We start from the raw sequence: 25,837 nt of genomic DNA, 5'->3' as shown, positions 1-25,837 counted from the left end.
CCTCCTCCCCCAGCCCCCACGGCACCCCACCCCACCCCTAGACTTTGGTCTATGAATTGTTTCCATTTGGCTGTTTCTGGGTTGTAACTTTTACTGAAGTCTAGCAGTCTTATGGAGGACTCTGCCCTTAACCTGTGGGTCTCTGCTAAATCTGGGTAGTGTCAGAATTGAACTGAATTACAGGACACCCAGTTGGTGTCACAGAATTATTGTGTCTCACCACCACACCATATGTCCTATTCCAAAATAGCTAGAAATAATTTCATTCCTATGCCTATGAGCTCCCATAGGAATTTAGCTCAATTCTCTTAATACTATACCTATTGTTATATTGACACCTACAAACACTTCTGAGCAACTTACAGGCAAGATGCATGTGCTCATTTAATCATTCATTCAATAAATGATTGTGGGAGTAGAGTTCCCATTCTAGTCACAGTAGAGTAAGCACATTGAACCTGAATGTTCCCATTAATTACAATTTAGAAACATGGAAATAACACGTAAAGCAAATATTGGAAGATTCTGATATGTGGACAGAAGAAGCAAAACAGGTAGAGACTTCAGGAATTAAGGGAGGACCAGATAATGAGTTCCTTGGGGTTCATTTTTACCTCTTGTACATCCCAATCTGGATGCTAGAGCAGACTGAAATTAAAAAAACAAACAAAGGGCTTCCCTGGTGGCGCAGTGGTTGAGCGTCCGCCTGCCGATGCAGGGGACGCGGGTTCATGCCCCGGTCTGGGAGGGTCCCGCGTGCCGCGGAGCGGCTGGGCCCATGAGCCGTGGCCACTGGGCCTGTGCGTCCGGAGCCTGTGCTCCGCAACGGGAGAGGCCGCGACGGTGAGAGGCCTGTGTACCGCAAAAAAAAAAGAAAAAAAAAAAAAAAAAAAAAAAACAAAAGGGCCCAGGGAAAGACTGCTCCTTCTGGCCAGCAGAAGTCATACAAGATGTGGAGTGAAGACACTGGTTTTAGTGATGATTATTTGGACTTGACACCAAAAGCTAAGGCAACAAAGCAAAAATAAACACGGGACTACATCAAACTAAAAAGTCTCTGCACAGTAAAGGAAACCATCAACAAAATGAAAAGGCAACTTGGCGAATGGGACAAAGTACTTGCAAACCAAATATCTGATGGGGTTAATATGCAAAATATATAAAGAACTCACATAACCCAATAGCAAAAAATCCAAACAAGCAGATAAAACAGGCAGAGGATGTGAATATAAGCATACCTCAGAGATATTGCAGATTCAGTTCCAGGCCACCACAAAAAAGCAAACATCGCAATAAAGTGAATCGTACAGATTTTTTTAGTTTCCCGCATATTAAAGTTATGTTACACTACAGCTTCATGTCTAAAAAAAAAAAAAAATCAAGGTACAGGTCTTCCCCGGTGGCGCAGTGGTTAAGAATCCACCTGCCAATGCAGGGGACCCGGGTTCGAGCCCTGGTCTGGGAAGATCCCACATGCCATGGAGCAAATAAGCCCGTACGCCACAACTACTGAGCCTGTGCTCTAAAGCCCACGAGCCACAACTATGGAGCCCACGTGCCACATCTAGAGAAGCCGTGCACTCTACAGCCCATGCTCTGCAACAAGAGAAGCCACTGCAATGAGAAGCCCACACACCACAACGAAGAGTATCCCCCACTCGCCGCAACTAGAGAAAGCCCGTGTGCCACAATGAAGGCCCAACACAACTAAAAATAATAAATAAAAATAAATTAATTAATTTAAAAAAACAAGGTACATATCTTAATTAAAAAATACTTTAGGAGTGGGGGAGAAATAGGTGCAGGGTACAAACATCCAGTTATAAAATAAATAAGCCACAGAGATGTAATATACAGCATAAGGAATATGGTCAACAAAATTGTAACAACTTTGTGTGGGAATGGATGGTTACTAGACTTACCATGGTAAACATTTCATAATATATGAAAATGTCAAAACACTATGTAGTACACCTGAAACTAACATAATATTGTATGTCTACTGTATTTCAGCTTAAAACTAAGTTTCTATAAGATATAAATACACTTGTTATATATCTGGACCCAATCAGTCCATATCTGATTGAGGACTCCTGAATATTAAACTGATCTAATGTTCACAATAAAGAGGAAAAAGTTCACAAGAAAAAAAATCACTTTACTGCTAAAAACTGCTATCCATCATCTGAGCATTCAGCAAATCTTTTTGCTGGTGGAGGGTCTCTCCTCGGCATTGATGGATGCTGACTGATGAGGGATGTTTACTAAAAGTTGGCATGGCTGTGGCAACCACCACGCTTATTCTTCAAATAAGACGACAATGAAGCTTGATGCATCAAGTGACTCTCTCTTTCATGAACGATTTCTCTGTAACATGCAATGCTGTTTGATAGCATTTCACCCACAGAACTTCTTTCAAAACTGGTGTCAATACTCTCAAACCCTGCCACTGCTTTCTCAACTAGGTTTATGTCACAGTCTAAATCCTTTTTTGTCATTTCAACAATCTTCACAGCATCTTCACTAGGAGTAGATTCCATCTCAAGAAACCACTTTCTTTTTCTTCATCCATAAGAAGCAACTCCTCATCCATTAAAAGTTTTGTCATGAGACTGTAGCAATTCAGTCACATCTTCAGGCTCCACTCCTAATTCTAGGTCTCTTGCTATTTCCACCACACTTGCAGTTACTTCCTCCACTGAAGTCTTGAACCCCTCAAAATCATCCACGAAGGTTGGAATCAACTAGTTCCAAACTCCTGTTAATGTTGATCTTTTCACCTCTTCCAATGAATCATGAATGTTCTTTCTTTTTTGTTTGTTTTTTCTTTTGGCTACGTCGGGTCTTAATTGCGGCATGTGGGATCTTTGTTGAGGCATGCGGGATCTTTCGTTGCAGCACACAGGATTCCCTCTAGCTGTTGCGTGGGGGTTTTCTCTTCTCTAGTTGTGGTGTGCAAGCTCCAGGGCACATAGGCTCTGTAGTTTGCAGCACGCGGGCTCTCTAGTTGAGGAGCGCACAAGCTCAGTAGTTGTGGCACGTGGGCTTAGCTGCCCCATGGCATGTGGGAACCTAGTTCCCCAACCAGGGGTCAAACCCACGTCCTCTGCATTGGAAGGTGGATTCTTTACCACTTGACCACCAGGAAAGTCCCATGAATGTTCTTAATGGCATCCAGAATGGTGAATCCTTTCCAGGTTTTCAACTGACTTTGCCTAGATCCATCAGAAGAATTCACTATCTATGGCAGCTACAGCCTCACAAAATATATTTCTTTTTTTTTTTTTTTTTTGCGGTACATGGGCCTCTCACTCTTGTGGCCTCTCCCGGTGCAGAGCACAGGCTCCGGACGTGCAGGCTCAGTGGCCATGGCTCACGGGCCTAGTCAGTCTGCGGCATGTGGGATCTTCCCAGACCGGGGCACGAACCCGTGTCCCCTGCATCGGCAGGCGGATTCTCAACCACTGTGCCACCAGGGGAGCCCAAAATATATTTCTTAAATAATAAGACTTGAAAGTTGAAATGACGCCTTGATCCATGGGCTGCAGAATGGATGTTGTGTTAGCAGGCATGCAAACAACATTAATAACATTGTCCATCTCCATCAGAGCTCTTGGGTGGCCAAGTGCATTGTCAATGAGAAATAATATTTTGAAAGGAATCTTTTTTCTAAGCAGTAGTCCTCAACAATGGGCTTAAAATATTTAGTAAACCATGTTGTAAACAGACATGCTGTCATCCAGGCTTTCCATTTATAAAGCACAGGCAGAAGAGATTTAGTATAATTCTTAAGGGCCCTAGGAATTTTGGAATGGTAAATGAACACTGGCTTCAACTTAAGGTTACCAGTGGCATTAGCCCCTAACAAGAGAGTCAGCCTGTCCTTTGAAGCTTTGAAGCCACCGATATGAGGCTGTTTTGTCTACATTGAAAATCTGTTGTTTAGTGTAGCCACCTTCATGGATTATCTTAGCTATATCTTCTGGATAACTTGCTGCAGTGTCTACATCAGCCCTTGTTGCTTCACCTTGTACTTTTATATTATGGAGATGGCTTCTTTCCTTAAACCTCATGAACCAAACTCTGCTAGCTTCAAACTTTTCTTCTGTAGCTTCCTCACCTCTCTCATCCTTCATAGAATTGAAGAGAGTTAAGGCCCTGATGTGGATTACACTTTGGCTTTAAGGAAATGTTGTGGCTGGTTCGATCTTCTATCCAGACCACTAAAACTTTCCCCATAGGTGCAATAAAGCTGTTTCACTTTCTTATTTGTGTGTTCACTAGAATATTACTCTTGATTTCCTCCAAGATAGACAGATAGATATACACACACAGGGAGATACATATCCCTATCTATCTATCTATCTATCTAATGGAATATTATTCATCCATAAAAAGAAGGAAATCCTGATATTTGTAACAACATGGCTAGACCTCGAGGACATTATGCTAAGTAAAATAAGTCAGAGACAGAAAGATAAATACTGTATGATCTCACTAGTATGTGGAATCTAAAAAACAAACAAACAAAAAACAAACTCGGTTGCAGAGAACACATTGGTGGTTGCCAGAGGCAGGGGGTTATGAGGTCGGCAAAATGGGTGAGGGTGGTCTAAAGGTACAAACTCCTAGTTATAAAATAAGTAAGTCATGGGGATGTAATATACACCATGGTGACTGTAGTTAATAATACTGTATTGTATATTTGAAAGTTGCTAGAAGAGAAAATGTTAAAAGTTCTCATCAGAAAAAAAAGTAACTATGTGGTTATACATGTTAACTAGAGTAATTGTAATGATCATTTCACAATTTATACATATATCTAGTCATTACATTGTACACCTGAAACTAATATAATGTTATATATCAACTATATCTCAATAGAAAAAAACCAGTGTTCAAAATCATGCAATTTAATCTACTGGACATAATATTAATACAGTTTCTTTTGTGGTTTATTACTTAATAGCAAAAGTTTTCAAAAATTAGGCAATAAAATTTTTGATGCAGTTAAAAAAAAGAAAAAAAAAAGATGAGAAAAGGGAAACCATGCAGTACAGAACCCTAATGCCAAAGAGGAGCCGTGTCCCTAATCCTCCCAATTAGGCAACTAGTACTGCTGGTAATAAGCAAAAGCATAAGCACATGGATAAAGGGAAGAGAATTGAGAGTCCAGAAATAAAATCATAGATCTACGGTCAACTGATTTTCAACAAGAGTGCCAAAACCATTCAGTGGGGGTAAGAATAGTCTCTTCAAAAACTGGTACTGGGACAACCAGATATCCAAATACTAAAGAATGATGTGGCACCCTTACTTTGCACCATATGCTCTAAACTCTAAATGGATCAACGACCTAAATATAAAAGCTAAAACTATAAATTCTCAGAAGAAAACACAGAGGCAAATATCGACCTTAGATTTGGCTGTGGTTTCTCAAATGACAATAAAATCATGAACATAAAAATAAAATATAGATAATGTAGACATCATAAAAAGATCTCACATGCTGCGGAGCAGCTAAGCCCGTGCGCCACAGCTACTGAGCCTGCGCTCTAGAGCCCGCGAGCCACAACTAATGAGCCCACGTGCCACAACTACTGAAGCCTGCGCACCTAGAGCCTGTGCTCTGCAACAAGAGAAGCCACCTCAATGAGAAGCCCGCGCACTGCAACAAAGTGTAGCCCCCCTCACCGCAACTACAGAAAGTCCACGTGCAGCAACGAAGACCCAATGCAGCCAAAAAAAAAAAAACAAAAAAACACCTCATCAGAAGTGTTCCATAGCAGAATAGAGATGGCAGGTGAAAGAAACTTAAAGATAGACCAATAGAAATTATTCATACCAACAGAGAGAAAAAAGATTGGGGGAAAAAAGGTAAGAGATTCTCAGAGAGCTGTGAAATAATGTCATCAGCCTCAGAAGGAGAGGGGAAAGGGCCTGGGACTGAAAAAATATTTGAAGAAAAAAGGACTGAGTACTTCCTAAATTTGACTAAAAAAATATACCTACAGATTCCCAAAGATGTCTAAGCCCAGAGAAATGATGATCACATTTCTAAAAATGAAAGACAAAGAAAGTCCTTGAAAGCAGGCACAGAGAAATGAGGCATTACAAATAAGGGAACAATGGTTTGAATAACTGTCTATTTCTCATCAAAAACCATGGAGGCCAGAAGCAAGTGGCACAACATTTTTTAAGTGTTGAAAGAACAGAACTGTCAAACTAGAATTCTATATCCAGAAAGAAGCTTCCTCAGGAATGAGAGTAAAGACATTCTCACATGAAGAAAATTAAGAAAATTTGCTGCCAGAGCCATCATTCACTCAGTTTCCTTTAACTCCTTGAGCATATTTAAAACAGTTTCTTTGTCTAATAAATCCAAAGTCTGGGCTTCCTCAGGGACAGTTTCTATTGCTTGATTACTTTTTTCCCTGTGCATGGACCTTACTTTCTTACTTTGTTTCTCGTTCTGCCTGTTTTGTAATTTTTGTTGAAAACTGAACATTTTAAACACTATAGTGTGGCAATTCCAGGAATCAGATTCCCCCTCTCCCCAGGGTTTGCTGTTGTGCTTTTTGTTCCTTTTGTTGGTTTAGTGACTTTTCTGAACCAATCTGTAGAGTCTACTTTTTGTTGTGCGTGACTACGTAAGTCTCTGCTCAATTAGCTAATATTGGACAGAGATTTACTTAAACACCTTGAATCCATGTCTCCAAGTCTTTGCCAAGGGGCTTTCTGTTGGGCATAGCTTCAATACTCAGCAAGGCAAAGCTTCCCTGGTGGCGCAATGGTTGGGAGTCCGCCTGCCAATGCAGGGGACGCGGGTTCGTGCCCCGGTCCGGGAGGATTCCACATGCCGCAGAGCGGCTGGGTCCGTGAGCCATGGCCACTGAGCCTGTGTGTCCGGAGCCCGTGCTCCGCAATGGGAGAGGCCAGAACAGTGAGAGGCCCACGTACCGCAAACAAAACAAAACAAAACTCAGCAAGGCAAATGACAATACTACCTTAGCTTTCACTTCCTGCTTTTGCACAGCCTCACGGTCAGCCAGTAGTGAGAACTTAGGCCATCTCAGGTCTTCCCTGAGCATGCACACAACCCAGCCTTCTAGATTCCCAGGGATAGGTCAGAGATTTTTGAAGTCCCTAGCCGTTGCATTCTACAGCTTTTCCTTTTAAGCTTTTTCATTAACCTATTAATTGCCCCAGCTGTTATCCACCGCCTCAGGCACCCATGAAGTTTAAAAATTGCCTCCAGGGCGATTTTTAATTAAAAATTGCCTCCAGGGCAACCCTGGCAGTCCAGTGGTTAGGACTCAGTGCTTTCACTGCTGGGGCCCAGGTTTGATCCCTGGGCCCCAGCAGTGAACTAAGATCCCACAAGTTCCCTTAGCAGGGAACTAAGATCCCACAAGCTTCATAGCATGGACCAAAAAAAAAAAAGCCTCCAAATATCTTCAACAAATTCTCCCAGAGAAAAACCTTTCACACTAGATTAGTTCTGAGTCAGGTCAAATAAATACAGCCTTCAAAGTGAGATCTTCCAGGGAATAAAGAAACAGGTCAAACAATGACAATTTACTGGGAATGTGGCTTTGAAGGAGTTTGAACCTATTCTGCTCCCTCTGGTGGCTGCCAGCCTTGCTGGTTATCACCAGGATTACAGGCTTTTTGTTGTCAAGGCTAACACAGAGCTAGTAAAGGAGAGATAGGTATAGGGCATTTAAAAAACACAAAGCTCACTCTTGTTATCAAGATTCTGCCATTTTTCCTGAATAAATGCTCCCTGGATTGCTACAACCCTTTGGTTCATTTCTAGAATTCCAAAAAATTTGATTCTGACAGTTTTGGCCAGTTTTTTTGTTGCTTTTACAGAGGAGAGAATCTTCAAAGGTACTTACTCTGCTAGTTTCACTGACATCTATGCCTTGAATTTTAAAAGAACTCAGCCAGGGCTCTGTATTAATCATGTCTTTTATTTTCTGTATTCTGATGCTTTGACATCTGGGGCCTTGCTGACCCTGGAGAAACTGTGCCTCCCAAGGTTAGCCCATTCCTAGAGATAGTAAACAACTTGCTCCTGAATGCTTTTCTAACGTGATACAACCAGTCCAGAACCCGTATCTCAACCACCTCCTTTATATTTGCTATTCCCGTATCCACTTGCTCAGGGCTAGGTACCAGAGGTATCTAGTGACAGCCCCTATGACCCACAGCCTCCTGAAATTATTCAAACTAGCCAACCTAAGCCTGCTCACACTGACTCACATTTCCCTACCTCAGAAACCACAGTAAAGGCTCTTGACCAGTTTCCCATTCTCCCTCTGTCTCCTGACCTACTCTAGTGCTTCTCCCTGTGGCCCCCAGTGGCATGATGTACCCCTCCCTCTTAGGAACCAACTAAGTAACAAACTACCTTTTCAATGGTAATCGTCTTCCTGATCTGTTGGCCTTACCATACTCAAATAATTTTTTTAAAAACCTATTAAAATAGGTTCCCTTGCACTTATTACTAACTTTTAAACATTAGCCATGTAGTATATATGAGCATAGATGTTTATTTCACATGTAAGCTGTTGGTTCCTGTAGATAGCAAAAAGACTACGCCAGAACACATACACAGTAGTGGTGAGGTTTATTCTCTCCATACTTGGTCACTCAGCCAAATGGTCCTGTAACCATGAGTTAATAAACTCATTGGAACTGCTTCTCAGAGGGACCTCACCAAACTAGTCTTCGTGGAAGCTATAGTGATATTTCTATGAAGGTGACTAATTTGGTGCAGCTCTTCACTGAGTAAATGGCCCTCTGAAGCTAATCTTGGTGAACTTATCAGGACTTGGGATAGTAAGTAACTTGTGGAAGTCAGTAAGGGGATTAATTGAATTGTGATTCTTGGAAAATGACCTAAATTGCCTCAGACATACAAAAAACGAGCATGTCTGCATAATAATCATTCAGCTTACCTGTACAATGACTAATCTGAGGAGTAGTTTTGTCCTAAATCCCTTCCAGTTATAGCTTTTTATGCTTTTCTGTGCTTTTTTTTCTTCAAAAATAACAACAAAAATAGTGAAGAAAGCATCTGGCATATAGAATTCATTCTCAAAGAATCCTTGTAACTCGATCAGTTGAGTATATTGTAAATAGTGGTGGGCATGTATTCTTACTGAAGGAGTTTAGGAATCTATGCCACAAGTAATATCACACAATAGGGAATCTGTAAGATGAAGTAATTCCATGTAGAGTGGGTGGCCCAGAGAAACAGTGCTTTGTAGATCCAGTTTTGCTGAGAAGCATTCCCCAAATATTGGCAATCACTCCATGTTGTAAAGGGGAGACCTAGCTCATGGATATTCTTCTAATAGCTCTATTATTCCAATTCCAATAAGTTCCATTATTTCTCAGAAATATTTTTATTCTTTGATTTGTTATTCTTCATATAAACTTTTGGAATGGGGCAGAAGCTTGCAAATACTTTTATCCAGTTTCTTCATTTTGCAGATAGAGCTCCACAGAGTTTAAATATCTTTCCTAATTCAGTGGTTAGTCATTAGTTTAAAGGAAAAAACCCAACGAAATGTGTTATATGAAGGTACACTGTCCTTGTTATCACATATTTGTGATTTACACTAAGGATAAGACATGCATACTAAGTGATTATAATACAAGGAAAAATAGGATTCATTTTTAGAGAGTACCTAGAGTTGGTAACCAGCTGGGTACAATTAGGCAAGTTTAGCTCCCTGACTTACTCATAGTCACCCTCTCACTGAGGCCTTCTCTGACCATACTATTTAAAAATGGATACCTCTCCCTCATCCTGTACATTCTCTATTTCCCATCCCACTTTATTTTCTCCCATACCATTTATCTCTACCTAATATATTATTCATTTTATATATCAGTTTATTTATTGCCTTTTCCTCTTCCTAGAAGATAAGTTTATGAGGGCAGAGATGTTTTGTTTTGTTCACTGCTACATACTAAGCACATACAATGTTTGCCATGTAATAGGTATGCACTTACATTCCCATAGCATTTATCCCATCATCATTTACCACACGTTATTGGTTTTGCTCATTTACTAGTTTGTCAGCTTCATGAAGTCAGAAACTATGTATCTTTTGTTCAATTTTACTCTTAGAAACTAATACAGTACAAAGTACATAATATGCTTTCAACACGCATGTATTTATTTATTTTTAAATTTTCATCCTGGGGCAGGAGAGGTATATTTTAAGCCTGGAAAGTCTTTTTATCCCTGAATATAAGGAAGTGCTCAAAAATATGAAAAGAAGAGTAAAGAATTATAAACCTTTAAAAAAAAGAATGAATGATACCATATCTATAGTAAATATATATGTACACATATACACATATATTGATACACAGGGGTGAAGGGAGATATATTTCTCAAGCACAAGGACTAATGCTTATTGAGAAATGTAAAGGGAAGTGCTGGAGTTGAAAAATCATCATTTTGCAACCACCACAGTAAAAAGTAGATCAGATATGAATCACCAGGGGTGCTAAATATAGGCAGAAATTTTAATGAAGAGTAGTATCTGCATGACCATAAAGTATCCCCCCATAGACTGTCTACTAGTTGTAAGGGAGGAAAAAAAGCAGTGATGATACAGTGGAGAATCACGCAGCAGTTTGACTGATGATCAAAATTAACATCACCCGTAAGGGACAGTTATCTGAGAAGGACAAAACATCACCTATACAGTATTTTGCCTGAGAATACATAACAGTAATTGATGATGAGAAAAAAAATCAAAGACTAAATTAAAAACATTCTATGAGTGGCAGGGAGGGGGAGGCGGAAGAACTGTATTTTTTAAAGATGGCAAAGTCATAAAAGGCTCTAGAATTGCTCTAGATTAAAGAAATCTGTAAGACATGACAACTAAATGCAATACTTGACTCTAGCCTGGATCACGTACTGCAGAGGAAAAGAAAATACAATAAAGGACATTATTAGATCAAATAACCAAATTGGAATATGGATGGCAAAGTAGATAAAAGTATTATATCAATGTCAATTTATGGAGTCAATCACAGTACTATAAGAGAATACCTCTACTCAGATTGCACACCAAAGCATCTAGGAGAACACAGCCATGATATATGCATCAGGAAGAAAAACAGAAATGGTAAAAATCTGGGTAAATATAATAATCTATCACTCTTAAATTCTTTAAATTATGTATCATGGTTGAGGGTAAAAAACCATAACTGTCTGATGAGGTTTTCAGTGCATACATATGAATGTAATTCATATAAAAACTATAACATGAAGCAGGGAGAGAAAGGGATCTATACTGTTATAAGGATCCCCAGACTGTAAATGCAATGGTAAAGTATTAAATCTAAATAGACTGTTAAAAGTTAGCTTATGCAGTTGAAATCCCTCCAGCAGCCAATAATAATAATAATATAATAATAATAATACTTTTTAACGTCTGACAGTGGAAATTACTCTCCAAAGAATATAGGTCCATAAAGAGCAGTAGTTACTTCATTAGTGTACAAGGCCAAAATGACAAGATGTTTTAATCTCCATTAAACAAGGGAGCAAAAAATAAGCTCTTAATCATGTGATGAGGGAGTGAGCCAAGAAATAAATCTTAAAAACTACAATGGCCAAAGTTTAAACACACACGCACACTACAGACACCCAGGGAAAGAAAGAAAAAGACTGTTCTCTTACATAACTTTTTTAAAAGAACTGTATTTAAAAGTGGATTAAGTCACAATTCCTTCACCCCCATTCATATCTCCACAGTCTTCCATTATAGAAAGAAAGTGTGTGTGTGTGTATGTGTTTGTGACAGACAGAGACAGTGTGTTTGTGTGTGTGTGTGTGTGTGTGTGTGTGTGTGTGTGTGTATCGGCTCTTAGAGCTGTAAGAGTGATTGCAATTGATCTGTTTTCCCAAGCATAGTTCAAACTTCACTGGATGTAAAACAGATGTTATGGATTTCCTTCACAAAATGTTGGCAGTGGCACATTTCCAATGCAACTAGAGGAATCAAAAAAGTAAAGTAACTCCAAATGTCTCTTTCTCAAGGATAAAGCAAAGCACAGAGAGAAATTTGGAATAACACTTTTAAACTTTTCTTTAAAAATTAAATTCCTAGGAATATTGGGTCTAAAATCAAATGATTATCAGAACTTAATTCACTAAAATATTATCAGTTACTCTCACACACTGCCAGTGGGGATGCAAAATGGTATGGTCACTCTGGTAAACAGTTTGACAGTTTATTATAAATTTAAACATATTCTTATCATATGACCCAGCAACCCCACTTCCGGTTATTACCCTAGAGAAAAGAAAATTTACATTCACATAAAAAACTCTATTGAGCAGCACTATTCATAATCACCAAAACTGGAAATAACCTGAATGTCCTCCAATAGGTGAATGGATAAAAAAACTATTATACAATAAAATGGAATACTACTCAGAAATGAAAAGACAGATGAATCTCAAAGGCATTATGCTAAGTAAAGAAGCCAATCTCAAAAGGTTACACACTGTGTGATTTCACTTATTTGACATTTTGTAAAGGAAAAATTCTAGTAATGAAGATCAGAGCAAGTACTGCCATGGGTTAAGAGTGGGGAGAGGGTATAAGGGCTTTTTGGCATTGATGGAACTGTTTAATACCCTGATTATACTCGTGAGTACACAGAAACGATCTAATCAGAATAACACAGAAGGAAAAAACTGAATTAAATGAATGGAGCCACAGGGACATGTAGGACAATACCAACGATTTTACATTCATGTCATCAGAGACCCAGAAGCAAAGAAGAAAAAGTGCTGAGTGAAAAGTATATTTGGAGAAATAATGGCTGAAAACTTGTCAAATTAGGTAAAAAGACATAAACTTACAAATTCAAGAAACTCAGAAAACCCTAGGGAGAATAAACTCAGAGAAATCCATGCTTAAACACATCATAATCGAACTACTGAAAATTAAAGAAAAAGAAAACTTCCTGAATCAGTAGAGGAAAACAGACACATATCATATAGAAGAACAAGGATTCCAAGACAGTGGATTTCTCAACAGAAACAATGGAGGCCAGAAGGAAGTAAAACAACATTTTTAAAGAACTGTCACCCAGAATTCAATATCCAGTGAAAATACCCAAACAACATGGAGGCTAAACAATGTTACCAAATAACCAAGAGATCACTGTAGAAATCAAAGAGGAAGACAAAAAATACCTAGAGACAAATTACAATGAAAACAAGATGATATAAAACCTATGGGATGCAGCAAAAGCAGTTCTAAGAGGGAAGTTTATAGCAATACAAGCCTACCTCACGAAACAAGGAAAATCTCAAATAAACAACCTGACCTTACACCTAAAGGAACTAGAGAAAGAAGAGCAAACAAAACCCAAAGTTAGTAGAAGGAAAGAAATCATAAAGATCAGAGCAGAAATAAATAAAATACAAACAAAGAAAACAATATCAAAGATCAATAAAATAAAAGCTGGTTCTTTGAGAAGATAAACAAAAGTGATAAACCTTTAGCCAAACACATCAAAAAGAGGGAGAGGACTCAAATCAATAAAATTAGAAATGAAAAAGGAGAAGTTACAACAGACATGGCAGAAATACAAAGCATCCTATGAGACTACTACAAGCAACTCTATGCCAATAAAATGGACAATCTGGAAGAAATGGACAAATTCTTAGAAAGCTATAACCTTCCAACACTGAACCAGAAAGAAACAGAAAATATGAACAGACCAATCACAAGTAATGAAATTGAAACTGTGATTTAAAATCTTCCAACAAACAAAAGTCCAGGACCAGATGGCTTCACAGGTGAATTGTATCAAATATTTAGAGAAGAGCTAACACGCATTCTTCTCAAACTCTTCCAAAAAATTGCAGAGGAAGGAACACAGCCAAACTCATTCTATGAGGCCACCATCACCCTGATACCAAAACCAGATAAAGATACTACAAAAAAAAGAAAATTACAGACCAGTATCACTGATGAATATAGATGCAAAAACCCTCAACAAAATACTAGCAAGCAGAATCCAACAACACATTAAAAGGATCATACACCATGATCAAGTGGGATTTATTCCAGGGATGCAAGGATTCTTCAATATATGCAAATCAATCAATGTGATACACCATACAAACAAACTGAAGAATAAAAACCGCATGATCATCTCAATAGATGCAGAAAAAGCTTTTGACAAAATTCAACACCCATTTATGGTAAAAATTCTCCAGAAAGTGGGAATAGAGGGAACCTACCTCAACATAATAAAGGCCATATACAACAAACCCACAGCAAACATCATTCTCAACGGTGAAAAACTGAAAGCATTTCCTCTAAAGCCACAGCAATCAGAGAAGAAAAAGAAATAAAAGGAATACAAATTGGAAAAGAAGAAGTAAAACTGTCACTGTTTGCAGATGACATGATACTATACATAGAGAATCCTAAAGATGCCACCAGAAAACTACTAGAGCTAATCAATGAATCTGGGAAAGTTGCAGGATACAAAATTAATGCACAGAAATCTTTTGCATTCCTATACACTAATGATGAAAAATCTGAAAGAGAAATTAAGGAAACACCCCCATTTACCATTGCAATAAAAAGAATAAAATACCTAGGAATAAACCTACTTAGGGAGACAAAAGACCTGTATGCAGAAAAGTATTAAGACACTGATGAAAGAAATTAAAGACAATACAAATGGAGAGATATACCATTCTTGGATTGGAAGAATCAATATTGTGAAAATGACTCTACAACCAAAGCAATCTACAGATTCAATGCAATCCCTATCAAATTACCAATGGCATTTTTTACAGAACTAGAACAAAAAATCTTAAAATTTGTATGGAGACACAAAAGACCCCAAATAGCCAAAGAAGTCTTGAGGGACAAAAACGGAGCTGGAGGAATCAGACTCCCTGACTTCAGACTATACTTCAAAGATACAGTAATCAAGACAATATGTTACTGGCATAAAAACAGACATATAGATCAATGGAACAGGATAGAAACCCAGAGATAAACCCACGCACCTATGGTCAACTAATCTATGACAAAGGAGGCAAGGATATACAATGGAGAAAAGACAGTCTCTTCAATAAGTGGTGCTGGGAAAACTGGACAGCTACATGTAAAATAAAGAAATTAGAACACTCCCTAACACCATAAACAAAAATAAACTCAAGGGCTTCCCTGGTGGCGCAGTGGTTGAGAGTCCGCCTGCCGATGCAGGGGATACGGGTTCGTGCCCCGGTCTGGGAAGATCCCACATGCCGCGGAGTGGTGGGCCCGTGAGCCATGGCCACTGAGCCTGCGCGTCCGGAGCCTGTGCTCCGCAACGGGAGAGGCCACAACAGTGAGAGGCCCGCATACCGCCAAAAAAAAAGTAAACTCAAAATTGATTAGAGACCTAAATTTAAGACTGGACACTATAAAACTCTTAGAGGAAAACATAGGGAGAACACCGTTTGACATAAATCACAGCAAGATCTTTTTTGATTCACCTCCTAGAGTAATGGAAATAAAAACAAAAATAAACAAATGGGACCTAATGAAACTTAAAAGCTTTTGCAAAGCACAGGAAACTACAAACAAGGTGAAGAGACAACCCTCAGAATGGGAAAAAATATTTCCAAACGAACCAACGGACAAAGGATTAATCTCCAAAATATATAAGCAGCTCAATATTAAAAAAAACAAACAACCCAATCCAAAAATGGGCAGAAGACCTAAATAGACATTTCTGCAAAGAAGACATACAGATGGCCAAGAAGCACATGAGAAGCAGCTCAACATCACTAATTATTAGAGAAATGCAAATCAAAACTTCAATGAGGTGTCACCTCACACCATTTAGAATGGGCATCATCAGAAAATCTACAAACAGTAAATGCTGGAGAGGGTGTGGAGAAAAGGGAACCCTCTTGCACTGTTGGTGGCAATGTAAATTGATATAGCCACTATGGAGAACAGTATGGAGGTTCCTCAAAAAACTAAAAATAGAATTACCATATGATCCAGCAATCCCACTACTGGGCATATACCCAGAGAAATCCATAATTCAAAAAGATACATGCACCCCAATGTTCATTGCAGCACTATTTACAATAGCCAGGTCATGGAAGCAACCTAAATGCCCATCGACAGACGAATGGATAAAGAAGATGTGGTACATATATACAATGGAATAGTACTCAGCCATAAAAAGGAACAAAATTGGGTCATTTGTTGAGATGTGGATGGATCTAGAGACTGTCATACAGAGAGAAGTAAGTCAGAAAGAGAAAAACAAATACCGTATATTAATGCATATATGTGGAACCTAGAAAAATGGTACAGATGAACCAGTCTGTTGGGCAGAAATTGAGACACAGATGTAGAGAACAAACAGATGGACACCAAGCGGGGAAAGCAGCAGGGTGGTGGGGTTGGGGGTGTGATGAATTGGGAGATTGGGATTGACATATATACACTCATGTGTATAAAATTGATGACTAATAAGAACCTGTTGTATAAAAAAAATTAAATTTAATTTAAAAATTGTTTTAAAAAAGAAAGAGAAATACCATTTGATATCACTTATATGTGGAATCTAAAAAATGGCACAAATGAACCCATCTACAAAACAGAAACAGAGTCATAGACATAGAGAACAGACTTGTGGTTGCCAAGGGGGAGGGGGAGAGGGAAAGGGATGGACTGGGAGTTTGGGGTTGGTAGATGCAAACTGTTATATTTAGAATGGATAAGCAAGGTCCTAATGGATAGGACAAGGAACTGTATTCAATACCTTGTGATAAATCATAATGGAAAAGAATATAAGAAAAGAATATCTCTATGTGTATAACTGAGTCACTTTGCTGTACAGCACAGATTGGCACAACATTGTAAATCAACTATACTTCAGTAAAAAAAAAGACAATGGATAGGGGTTTAAGAGCAGATTATGGGAGACTGGGATTGACATATACACACTACTATATATAAAATAGATAACCAATTAGGACCTACTTTATAGCACAGGGAACCCTACTCAATACTCTGTAATGGCCTGTATGAGAAAAGAATCTAAAAAGAGAGATGATATATGTATATGTATAACTGATTAACTTTGCTGTACACCTGAAACTAACACAACGTTGTAAATCAACTATACTCCAATAAAAATTTAAAAAAAAATTTTTTTAAAGAGCAGATTAGTCAGAAAATGAAGAAATAATTACTGAACTGAAATACAGATCTGAAGAACAATCAGGAATAAGCACAAAGATATGAAGAGATAGAAAATATAAAGAAAGGGTAAGATGGATGCAGAAGATGAAAAAATAATATGCCCTAAATTCCAGAATGAGAATCAAAGAAAACCAAGATAGAGTTCCACTTCTACTTAAGATGTAAAAATCTGCAGAGAAGGTCACTCTCAACCTAACATCCTGGAAAATCTGAATAATCTATAAAATCATAAACTTTCTTGAGCCCATCAAAGACCTGAGGTTACAAGGCAATCAAATAAATTAAAATTTTTCTCCCTCTAAGGAGAAACAAGACACATAAACTATTCACCTTTGGTTAAACATAGGGGAGGGAAGCAGTTACCATACAAGTGGATAACAAGAAATCAGCTAAAATTTCAACAAATTCTTATAGGACAAATGTGGGGTGGATGTCATTTTGGAACAGATGGGAACCCCACACACAAAGGGACTCCACCAGAAAGATCATGGCAGGAGCCCAGAGAGAGCTCCCCTCAGTGACACAGGCACAAAGAGGTGATCAGCTGCTGCTGGGGTACAAAATGAAGCCAGAACTTCTCTTTGGTAGAAGCAAAAACCCTAAGCTGCTAAAGAAGCAGCAGCAAAGCAGTGCAAGAAAAAAAAAAAACCTTGCCTCCGAGGGAGGAGTAAAAGTCAAACCCATATGATTCTGGGAGAGGGGCAGAAAACACTCCTGCTATCAAGAGAAAGATCCATTGCTTTGGAAAAAGGGGCAGAAGCTTAAATCCCTCTGTTGCACGGGAGGGATACAAAACCCTTTGGGTGCATGATCCTACACCAAAAGCAAGCATAACCCTGGGGTGTGGGGGGAGGGGCAAGGAACTCTCCCCTCCACAAGATCAACACCAGACCCAGGCTGAGTTTGGCTGCACTGGGGAGGAGGAGCACAAAAACGGGTGTTCTCAACCCCTGAGGTGCAGGTCTACAGGACCTGCCCAATACTAAGGATGGACCCTGGAACACAGATCTCCCTTTGTTCCCACCATGAGCCTAGCACCAAGAAACAGGCATCACCACCTACTGCTGAGGGAGTGTCAAGTGCAGGGAGAAACATTCCCCACTGAGATGCAGATATACAGGGACTACTAAAAGTTGAGAGTGAAGCTGGAACACTGATGAAAACCCTCCAGCTCCCCAAACCCTATTCTAAGCATAAGGCAGAACTGAATTTGAAGTTGAGTTTGAATTCACTGCTGGAAGAATTTGAAGCCTTTGGTGCCTAAAAATAATGAAAGAAACAAAAATCCCAAACCCAGCTCAACTGCTGACTACCCTGAATTAAATCCCATACTAAGAGCCTGATAAAAGAAATGTACCCATTTCTGGGCATAACTACTATTTGTTTCAGACTCTACTGTTTTCAACAGACAATGTCCATCAGTCAATAAAAAATTATGGAACACAAAAATTCAAGAAAAAACAAACTATTGTAGACTAATCACCAGAACTGAACTCAATGATGACTCAAATGTTGGTAATATCAGATATGGGCTTTAAAATAACTATGATTGGGCTTCCCTGGTGGCGCAGTGGTTAAGAATCTGCCTGCCAATGCAGGGGACGCGGGTTCGAGCCCTGCTCCGGGAAGATCCCACATGCCGTGGAGCAACTACGCCCGTGTGCCACAACTACTGAGCCTGCGCTCTAGAGCCCGGGAGCCACAACTACTGAAGCCCGCACACCTAGAGCCCGTGCTCCGCAACAGGAGAAGCCACTGCAATGAGAAGGCCGCGCACCGCAATGAAGAGTAGCCCCCGCTCGCCGCAACTAAAGAAAGCCCGTGCGGAACAATGAAGACCCAACACAGCCAAAAATAAATAAATAAATAAACAAATAAATAAATTTAAAATGAAATAAAATAAAATAACTATGATTAAAAACCAGAGACAAATAAGAATGGTGGGGCTGGGCAGAGAAGGAAATGGGGAGCTACTCTTTAATGGGTATGGATTTTCAGTTCTATAAGATGAAAAGAGTCATGGAGATGGATGGTAGTGTTGCTTGTACAACATTATGAACGTATTTAATACCAATGAACTGTACATTTAAAAATGGTTAAAAAGGTAATATATATTATATATATTAATATATAATGTTATAGTGTTACACACACAAGTGCTTGGAAAACTGGTAAAATCTGCAAAAGCTCTCTGGATTTTACTAATATCAAATTTCTGGTTTTGATAGTATACTATAATTATGCAAGATGTTATCACCGTCAGAGGCTGGATGAAGTGATCTCCTTGTATATTGTTTTTATTGCAACTTCTTGTGAGTCTCTAATTATTTCCAAACTGAAAGTTTAAAATGTGTAAGAATAGATGAAATAAGATTGGAAAAATACTGATAACTGTTGAAGGTGCCTAATGGGTAGCTACAGGTTAATTATACTATTATTTTTACATATCCATGTATCCCCCCACTTTTCAAAAGTTTGATTCACACCACTTCACTTTTACCAAAGACCTACATTATTACCTCTTTTTGCTAATCGAAAGAAATCTGATGGAAGAATTTTCACTTTTACGAAAAAAGGCAAAAAATGAAAATAACATTCAGGGTTTGTTTTGGAGCGAGCCATCATAAAGACAACATGCACCCTGAGCAGTGAAAGTGGCACCACCAAGCTCCTTCCCCAGAAACTACATTCAGCATCTCAGCATCAAGCCACCATAGCTTTGAAATATGTCTGTGAGCATTTGTGCTGTATCTTGATTTATTTTGTACATATTAGCAATTTTGTACATCTGTTAGCAATTTATTTTGTACATCTGTTAGAGGTAACTGCTTCTTCACTTTACACCATTTTGGCTTACAAAAGGTTTCATAGGAATGCTCTATTTTCAGATGTGGGGGAACCTATATTTAAAATTTTCCATAATAAAACATTAAAGAAAAAAATAACTATGATTAATAAGTGAAAAGATCTAGTGAAAAAAGGTAGATAACATTCATGAAGAAATGGGGAATTTCAGCAGAGAGAGAAAAATTAAGAATCAAATGAAAACACTAGAAATAAAAAAACATTACTTTAGAGATGAAGAATTTCTTTAATGGGCTCATTGGCAGAATGGACTTCAGCTGAGGAAAGAATCTGTGAACTTTAAGATACAGTAATAGAAATTATCCAAAATGAAATGCAAAGAAAAAAGAGTGAAAGAAATAGAACAGAGCATCCAAACACTGAGACAATATATCAAATGTTCTAACATATGGCTAATCAGAGTTGGAGAAGAAGAAAGAGAACAGGACAGAAAAAGTATCTGAAAAGATGCGGTTGAGAATTTTCACATAAACACACCTTAGAAATAGCACGCACTGTCAAAAAACAATATTAATAGAAACGTTTGAAAGCAGCCAAAAAAATGCATGCACAGACATAAACAATATAGCAGACTTCTTTTCACAACCCATGTACTCCAGTAAACACTGAAAGGATTGCTTTAAAGAAAGCAAACTGTGAAAGAAAGTGTCAATACAATTGTCAATGGTCAACAACACAGTCCTGGTTTTCCTCCCATCTCTCAGTTTTCTAATTTCTTTGCATTATCCTTTAATTCTATTCAGCAGGACATTTTAGAATTCCTCAAGGTTCAGTGGCAGTCTTTTTCCTATTTTCACTCTATATTCTCTCCATAGGCAGTCTCATTCCTGCTCAAAGTTTTAACTTTACCCACTGGCAGATAACCCCAGTGTTTATATCTCCTACCTACACCTCTTCTCAGCTTCCTACTTCTTATTTTTACTTCAGTGCTTCAAAGGCACTTAAGTTCAACATGTCCAAACTGAAGTCACCAACTCATCTGACATGGTCTTCTTCCAACTTTTCCTATCTCAACAAATGCAATCACCATCACCAAGGAGTTAGCACCTGTCAGTGACTCCTGACTCCTCTTATTTAACCAACACCATGCCTATTCAATTGTACTTCCTAAATATCCCCCAAATCCATTCAGCCCTCTATCTCAACCACCATTATTCTAGTCCAAACTACAAACTTCTGTTTCCCTGAACTGTTTTATAGGCTAGTCACTGACCCTCCTGTATCCAATTTTGCACCCCTTAAATCCCTTCTCCCTGCAACATCAAAAATAATTCTTTCTAGGATGTCACACTACGTCACACATAGTTTGACTATGGTCAAACTCCTTATACCAAAATCCATAGTGTGGACCTTACATACGTTGCTAACCTCATCTTATACCATTCTCCCCTGCTCTTGCCCTCTCCCAGACACTCCGGCCTCCTGTTCCCCCCCAGCACAATGCCTGTGTATAAGCTATCCTATCTAGGACCTCTTTTGTTAGTGTATGCCTGCTCATTTTTCAGATATCAGCTCAAGTTTCAGGAAATTATTCTATGTTCTCCCTGAAAGTCAAATTCCTGATACATGCTTCAACAGCACTGTGCAACTCTTATTTGTAGCATTTGCCACAACGATAATTTTAGATTTATTTCTGCAATTATTTAATATAACTTCACTCTAGGCTATAAATTCCATGAGGATCAAGGATTATATCTGGTTTTGCTTACATTTTATTTTAATGCCTAGTACATGGTGAATGTACAATAACTTTTAATTGAGTGAATGAGAGACATAGAAAATATAGGCTTAAATATAAGCCACAATAATGGTGTTATACTTTCAGAGATATTTTGATATTTACTTATCAAGAAAAAAGAACAGGTAAACTTAAAATTGTAAACTGAAAGAAATTCCTAAGAAAAGAAAAGTAAAATATCTTACCTAGACACAAATTCACTTAATTCTGAATATTCGGTGGGTTCCATTATTATGCTGAGGTCAGTAATAACAGAAGATAAACTCTCCTCATTCTAAAATAGGAACAAAAAAACTTTTTTGTATCAAAGCACAGTCAACTTTTAAATAAAATTAAGAGACAAATCTACTTTCAAAATATGCAAAATGAAATGTCACCAAGTAATAGGAAAAAGTAACCAAGAAAAAGTACTGCAAATATGGGTTACTTTTTTTAAAAATTTTTATTGGAATGTAGTTGATTTACAATGTTGTGTTAGTTTCAGGTGTACAGCAAAGTGAATCAGTTATACATATATAGATATGCACTCTTTTTTAGATTCTTTTCCCATATAGGTCATTACAGAGTATTGAGTAGAGTTCCCTGTGCTAAATGTCCTTACTAGTTATCTATTTTATATATAGTAGTCCGTATATGTCAGTCCCAATCTCCCAATTTATCTCTCCCCTCCCCTTTACCCCCAGTGACCGTTAGTTTGTTTTTTACTTCTGTGACTCTATTTCTGTTTTGTAAATAAGTTCATTTGTACCATTTTTTTAGATTTCACATATAAATAATATCATATGATATTTATCTTTCTCTGACTTACTTCACTTAGTATGACAATCTCTAGGTCCATCCATGTTGCTGCAAATGGCATTATTTCATTCTTTTTTTATGGCTGAGTAATATTCCATTGTATATACATACCACATCTTTATCCATTCCTCTGCTGATGGACATTTAGGTTGCTTCCATGTCCTGGCTATTGTAAATAGTGCTGCAATGAACACTGGGGTACATATATCTTTTTGAATTATGGTTTCCTCCAGATATATAACCAGGAGTGGGATTGTTGGATCATATGGTAGCTCTATTTTTAGTTTTTTAAGAAACCTCCAAACTGTTCTCCATAATGGTTGTACCAATTTATATTCCCACCAACAGTGTAGGAGGTTTCCCTTTTCTCCACACCCTCTCCAGCATTTATTGTTTGTAGATTTTTTGATGATTGCCATTCTGACTGATGTGAGGTGATATCTAAATAGTTTTGATTTGCATTTCTCTAATAGTGACGTTGAGCATCTTTTCATGTGCCTCTTGGCCATCTGTATGTTGTCTTTGGAGAAATGTCTATTTAGATCTTCTGGCCATTTTTTGATTGGGTTGTTTGTTTTTTGATATTGAGGTGCTTGAGCTGTTTGTACATTTTGGAGATTAATCCCTCGTCAGTCGGTTCGTTAGCAAATATTTTCTCCCATTCTCTGGGTTGTCTTTTTGTTTTGTTTATGGTTTCCTTTGCTGTGCAAATGGGTTACTTCTTAAAAGAGTGAAATCAGATCCTCACTCCATACCAAAAACCAAAATGAACTCCAAGTGAATTACTTACTTAAATGTTAACACTGAAACCATAAAGTATTAGGAGGGAATATAGACATGTAACTGATTACTGAGTAAGAAAGAACTTTCTAAGCAAACAATAACAACAAAAAAGCAAATATGATTACATAAAAACACAAACTATCGATATAAAATGCTTTATAACTAAAAGAAAAGAAATAAACAGGAAAATTTGTACTATAAAAATGACAAGGAGATATGAAAACTTAAAAGAAAAAGGCACATAACATGCACTAAAAACTCAGAGGTAAAAGACAAGTTACACGGAAAAAAAATGTTTGCTCTGACAAGTAATAAGATAAATGTAAATTAACACAATGAGATGACACTTTTACCTATAACATTGTTTTGACAATGCATAACTTAAAATGTTTATATTCTCTGTCTCAGCAATTTGAATTCTATGAATATATCATAAAGAAATGAAGACAAAGGCTAACAGCTTCTTATTACAAAAAGCCAAAAACAAGTCTATATTCAATAATGGGGATTGTTAAATAAACTGTTAAATACTTTGATCTGCAAAATCCAAGTTTTCTCCTTTACTCTAGTAAATTTTCTTCTATTATATATTTACCTATAATTTCTCTTTCATTTTTTCTTGTTTTTGGAAAAATCATATGAATCTTCATTGTCTTCCAGATTTTTCTTCTTTTCAATTGCACTTGTAGGTGATTTTTCTCAAGCCTATCCTCCATATTCTACTCCTAACTATTTCTAATTTATTTTTCAGCACTATAATCATTTTATTCTTCCTTTCTTTCTCCCAGCTCTCTTTCCCTCTTATTCAATTTTCTTTGAATGCTTTCATTTGAGAGTGCAGTTATAATATAGCATGTTCTTTTATTTCCTGGATTAATTATTTCAAAGAGAATTTATCTACATTTTCTAATTCCTTTCATGGCAAGGTTTCTAAATGATGACTAACAAATTCTGCACCATTTTTGTGTTCTGTACTCTGTGGATCTTTTTTGTTAACAGGAGTAGATCTAGCTATTTCTTCTATTTCCTAAGGATATAGAGTGAGTAGATAATGCTTGACTGTTTACCATTTGTCTGGGTAATATCTGACTTGTCTTTCTGTATTTTCAGCTGCTGGAGAAATGGATATTAATGGCTTATAATCACTGTTTAGTTTTTTCCACTGCTCAAGAATATAGTGGGAATTGTTAGGAGCAACTGTAGTCAAAGTAGACTGTTTGTGGGCATCTACCACCATATCTCATCAAAAAAAAATTCCAGGGCTTCCCTGGTGGCGCAGTGGTTGAGAGTCCGCCTGCCGATGCAGGGGACGCGGGTTCGTGCCCCGGTCCGGGAAGATCCCACATGCTGTGGAGCGGCTGGGCCCGTGAGCCACGGCCGCAGAGCCTGCACGTCCGGAGCCTGTGCTCCGCAATGGGAGAGGCCACAACAGTGAGAGGCCCGCGTACCGCAAAAAAAAAAAAACCAAACCAAACCAAACCAAAACAAAAACACAACAAATTCCAGAACATTCTTACAACTCAATAATGAAAAGACAAATAACCCAATTAAAAACTGGGCAATGGATCTCAACAGACATTTCACCAAAGATGATATACAAATGGCCAATAAGCTTATGAAAAGATGCTCAACATACTAATCATAATCTGGTACTTCCATCTGACCCAGTAATTCTCTACCTAGATTTATATAAGAAAAATGAAAACATAACGTCCACTTAAAAACTTATACATGAATATCTTCAGAAATGTTATCCATAACAGCCAAAAGGTGAAAACGAGCGAAATGTTTCTCAGCTGACAAATGAATAAACAAAATGTGATAGATCCTCACGATGCAGCCAAAAAAAAATTTTAAAAAGAATGAAGTAATGATATATGCTACAACATGAATGAACCCTGAAAATATTGTGCTAAGTGAAAGAAACCAGTCAAAAAATTTGTAATCATACAAATTATATGAGTCCATTTCTATGAAATGCCAAGAATAGGCAAATCCATAGAGACAGAAGATAGATAAGTCAGGTCTGGGAAGAAGAAAGGCAAATGAGGGGTGATAAAGAGCATGGGGTTTCTCCTTGAGGTGCTAAAAAAGTTCTAAAATTGATGTGGTGATGGTTGCACAAAGCTGAATAAATTAAAAACTGCTGAATGTATACTTTTAATGGATGAATTATATGGTATGTGAACTACATCTCAATAGAGCTGTTATAACCAAAAAAAAGGGGAAAAGAAAAAAAATCTCAGAGAAATGCCTTGTCTTTTGTTTGAGTATGTGTAAGTGTTTTGGATTTTGGCCTTATACCCATTAGAATAGGCAAAGTACCCTGTCAGCATAAAGCCTATGATTTACTGGCCCCTCCATTTTT

The 25,837-nt window shown here is 37.9% G+C and overlaps 1 protein-coding gene across 1 annotated transcript in view; it reads right to left on the bottom strand.

The window, feature by feature from the left end:
* Window positions 1–25,837, bottom strand: part of CENPP (centromere protein P) — a 225,726-nt gene that overhangs the window by 166,509 nt on the left and 33,380 nt on the right. The window contains exon 4 of the mRNA XM_079927568.1: window positions 22,074–22,162. Within this exon, the coding sequence (XP_079783694.1) occupies window positions 22,074–22,162 (89 nt within the window). The remainder of the gene's footprint in view (window positions 1–22,073; window positions 22,163–25,837) is intronic.

Source organism: Stenella coeruleoalba, assembly GCF_951394435.1.
Source record: "Stenella coeruleoalba genome assembly, chromosome: 7".
Lineage (NCBI taxonomy): Eukaryota > Metazoa > Chordata > Mammalia > Artiodactyla > Delphinidae > Stenella > Stenella coeruleoalba.
This window is presented reverse-complemented; position numbering and strand designations above follow the sequence as displayed.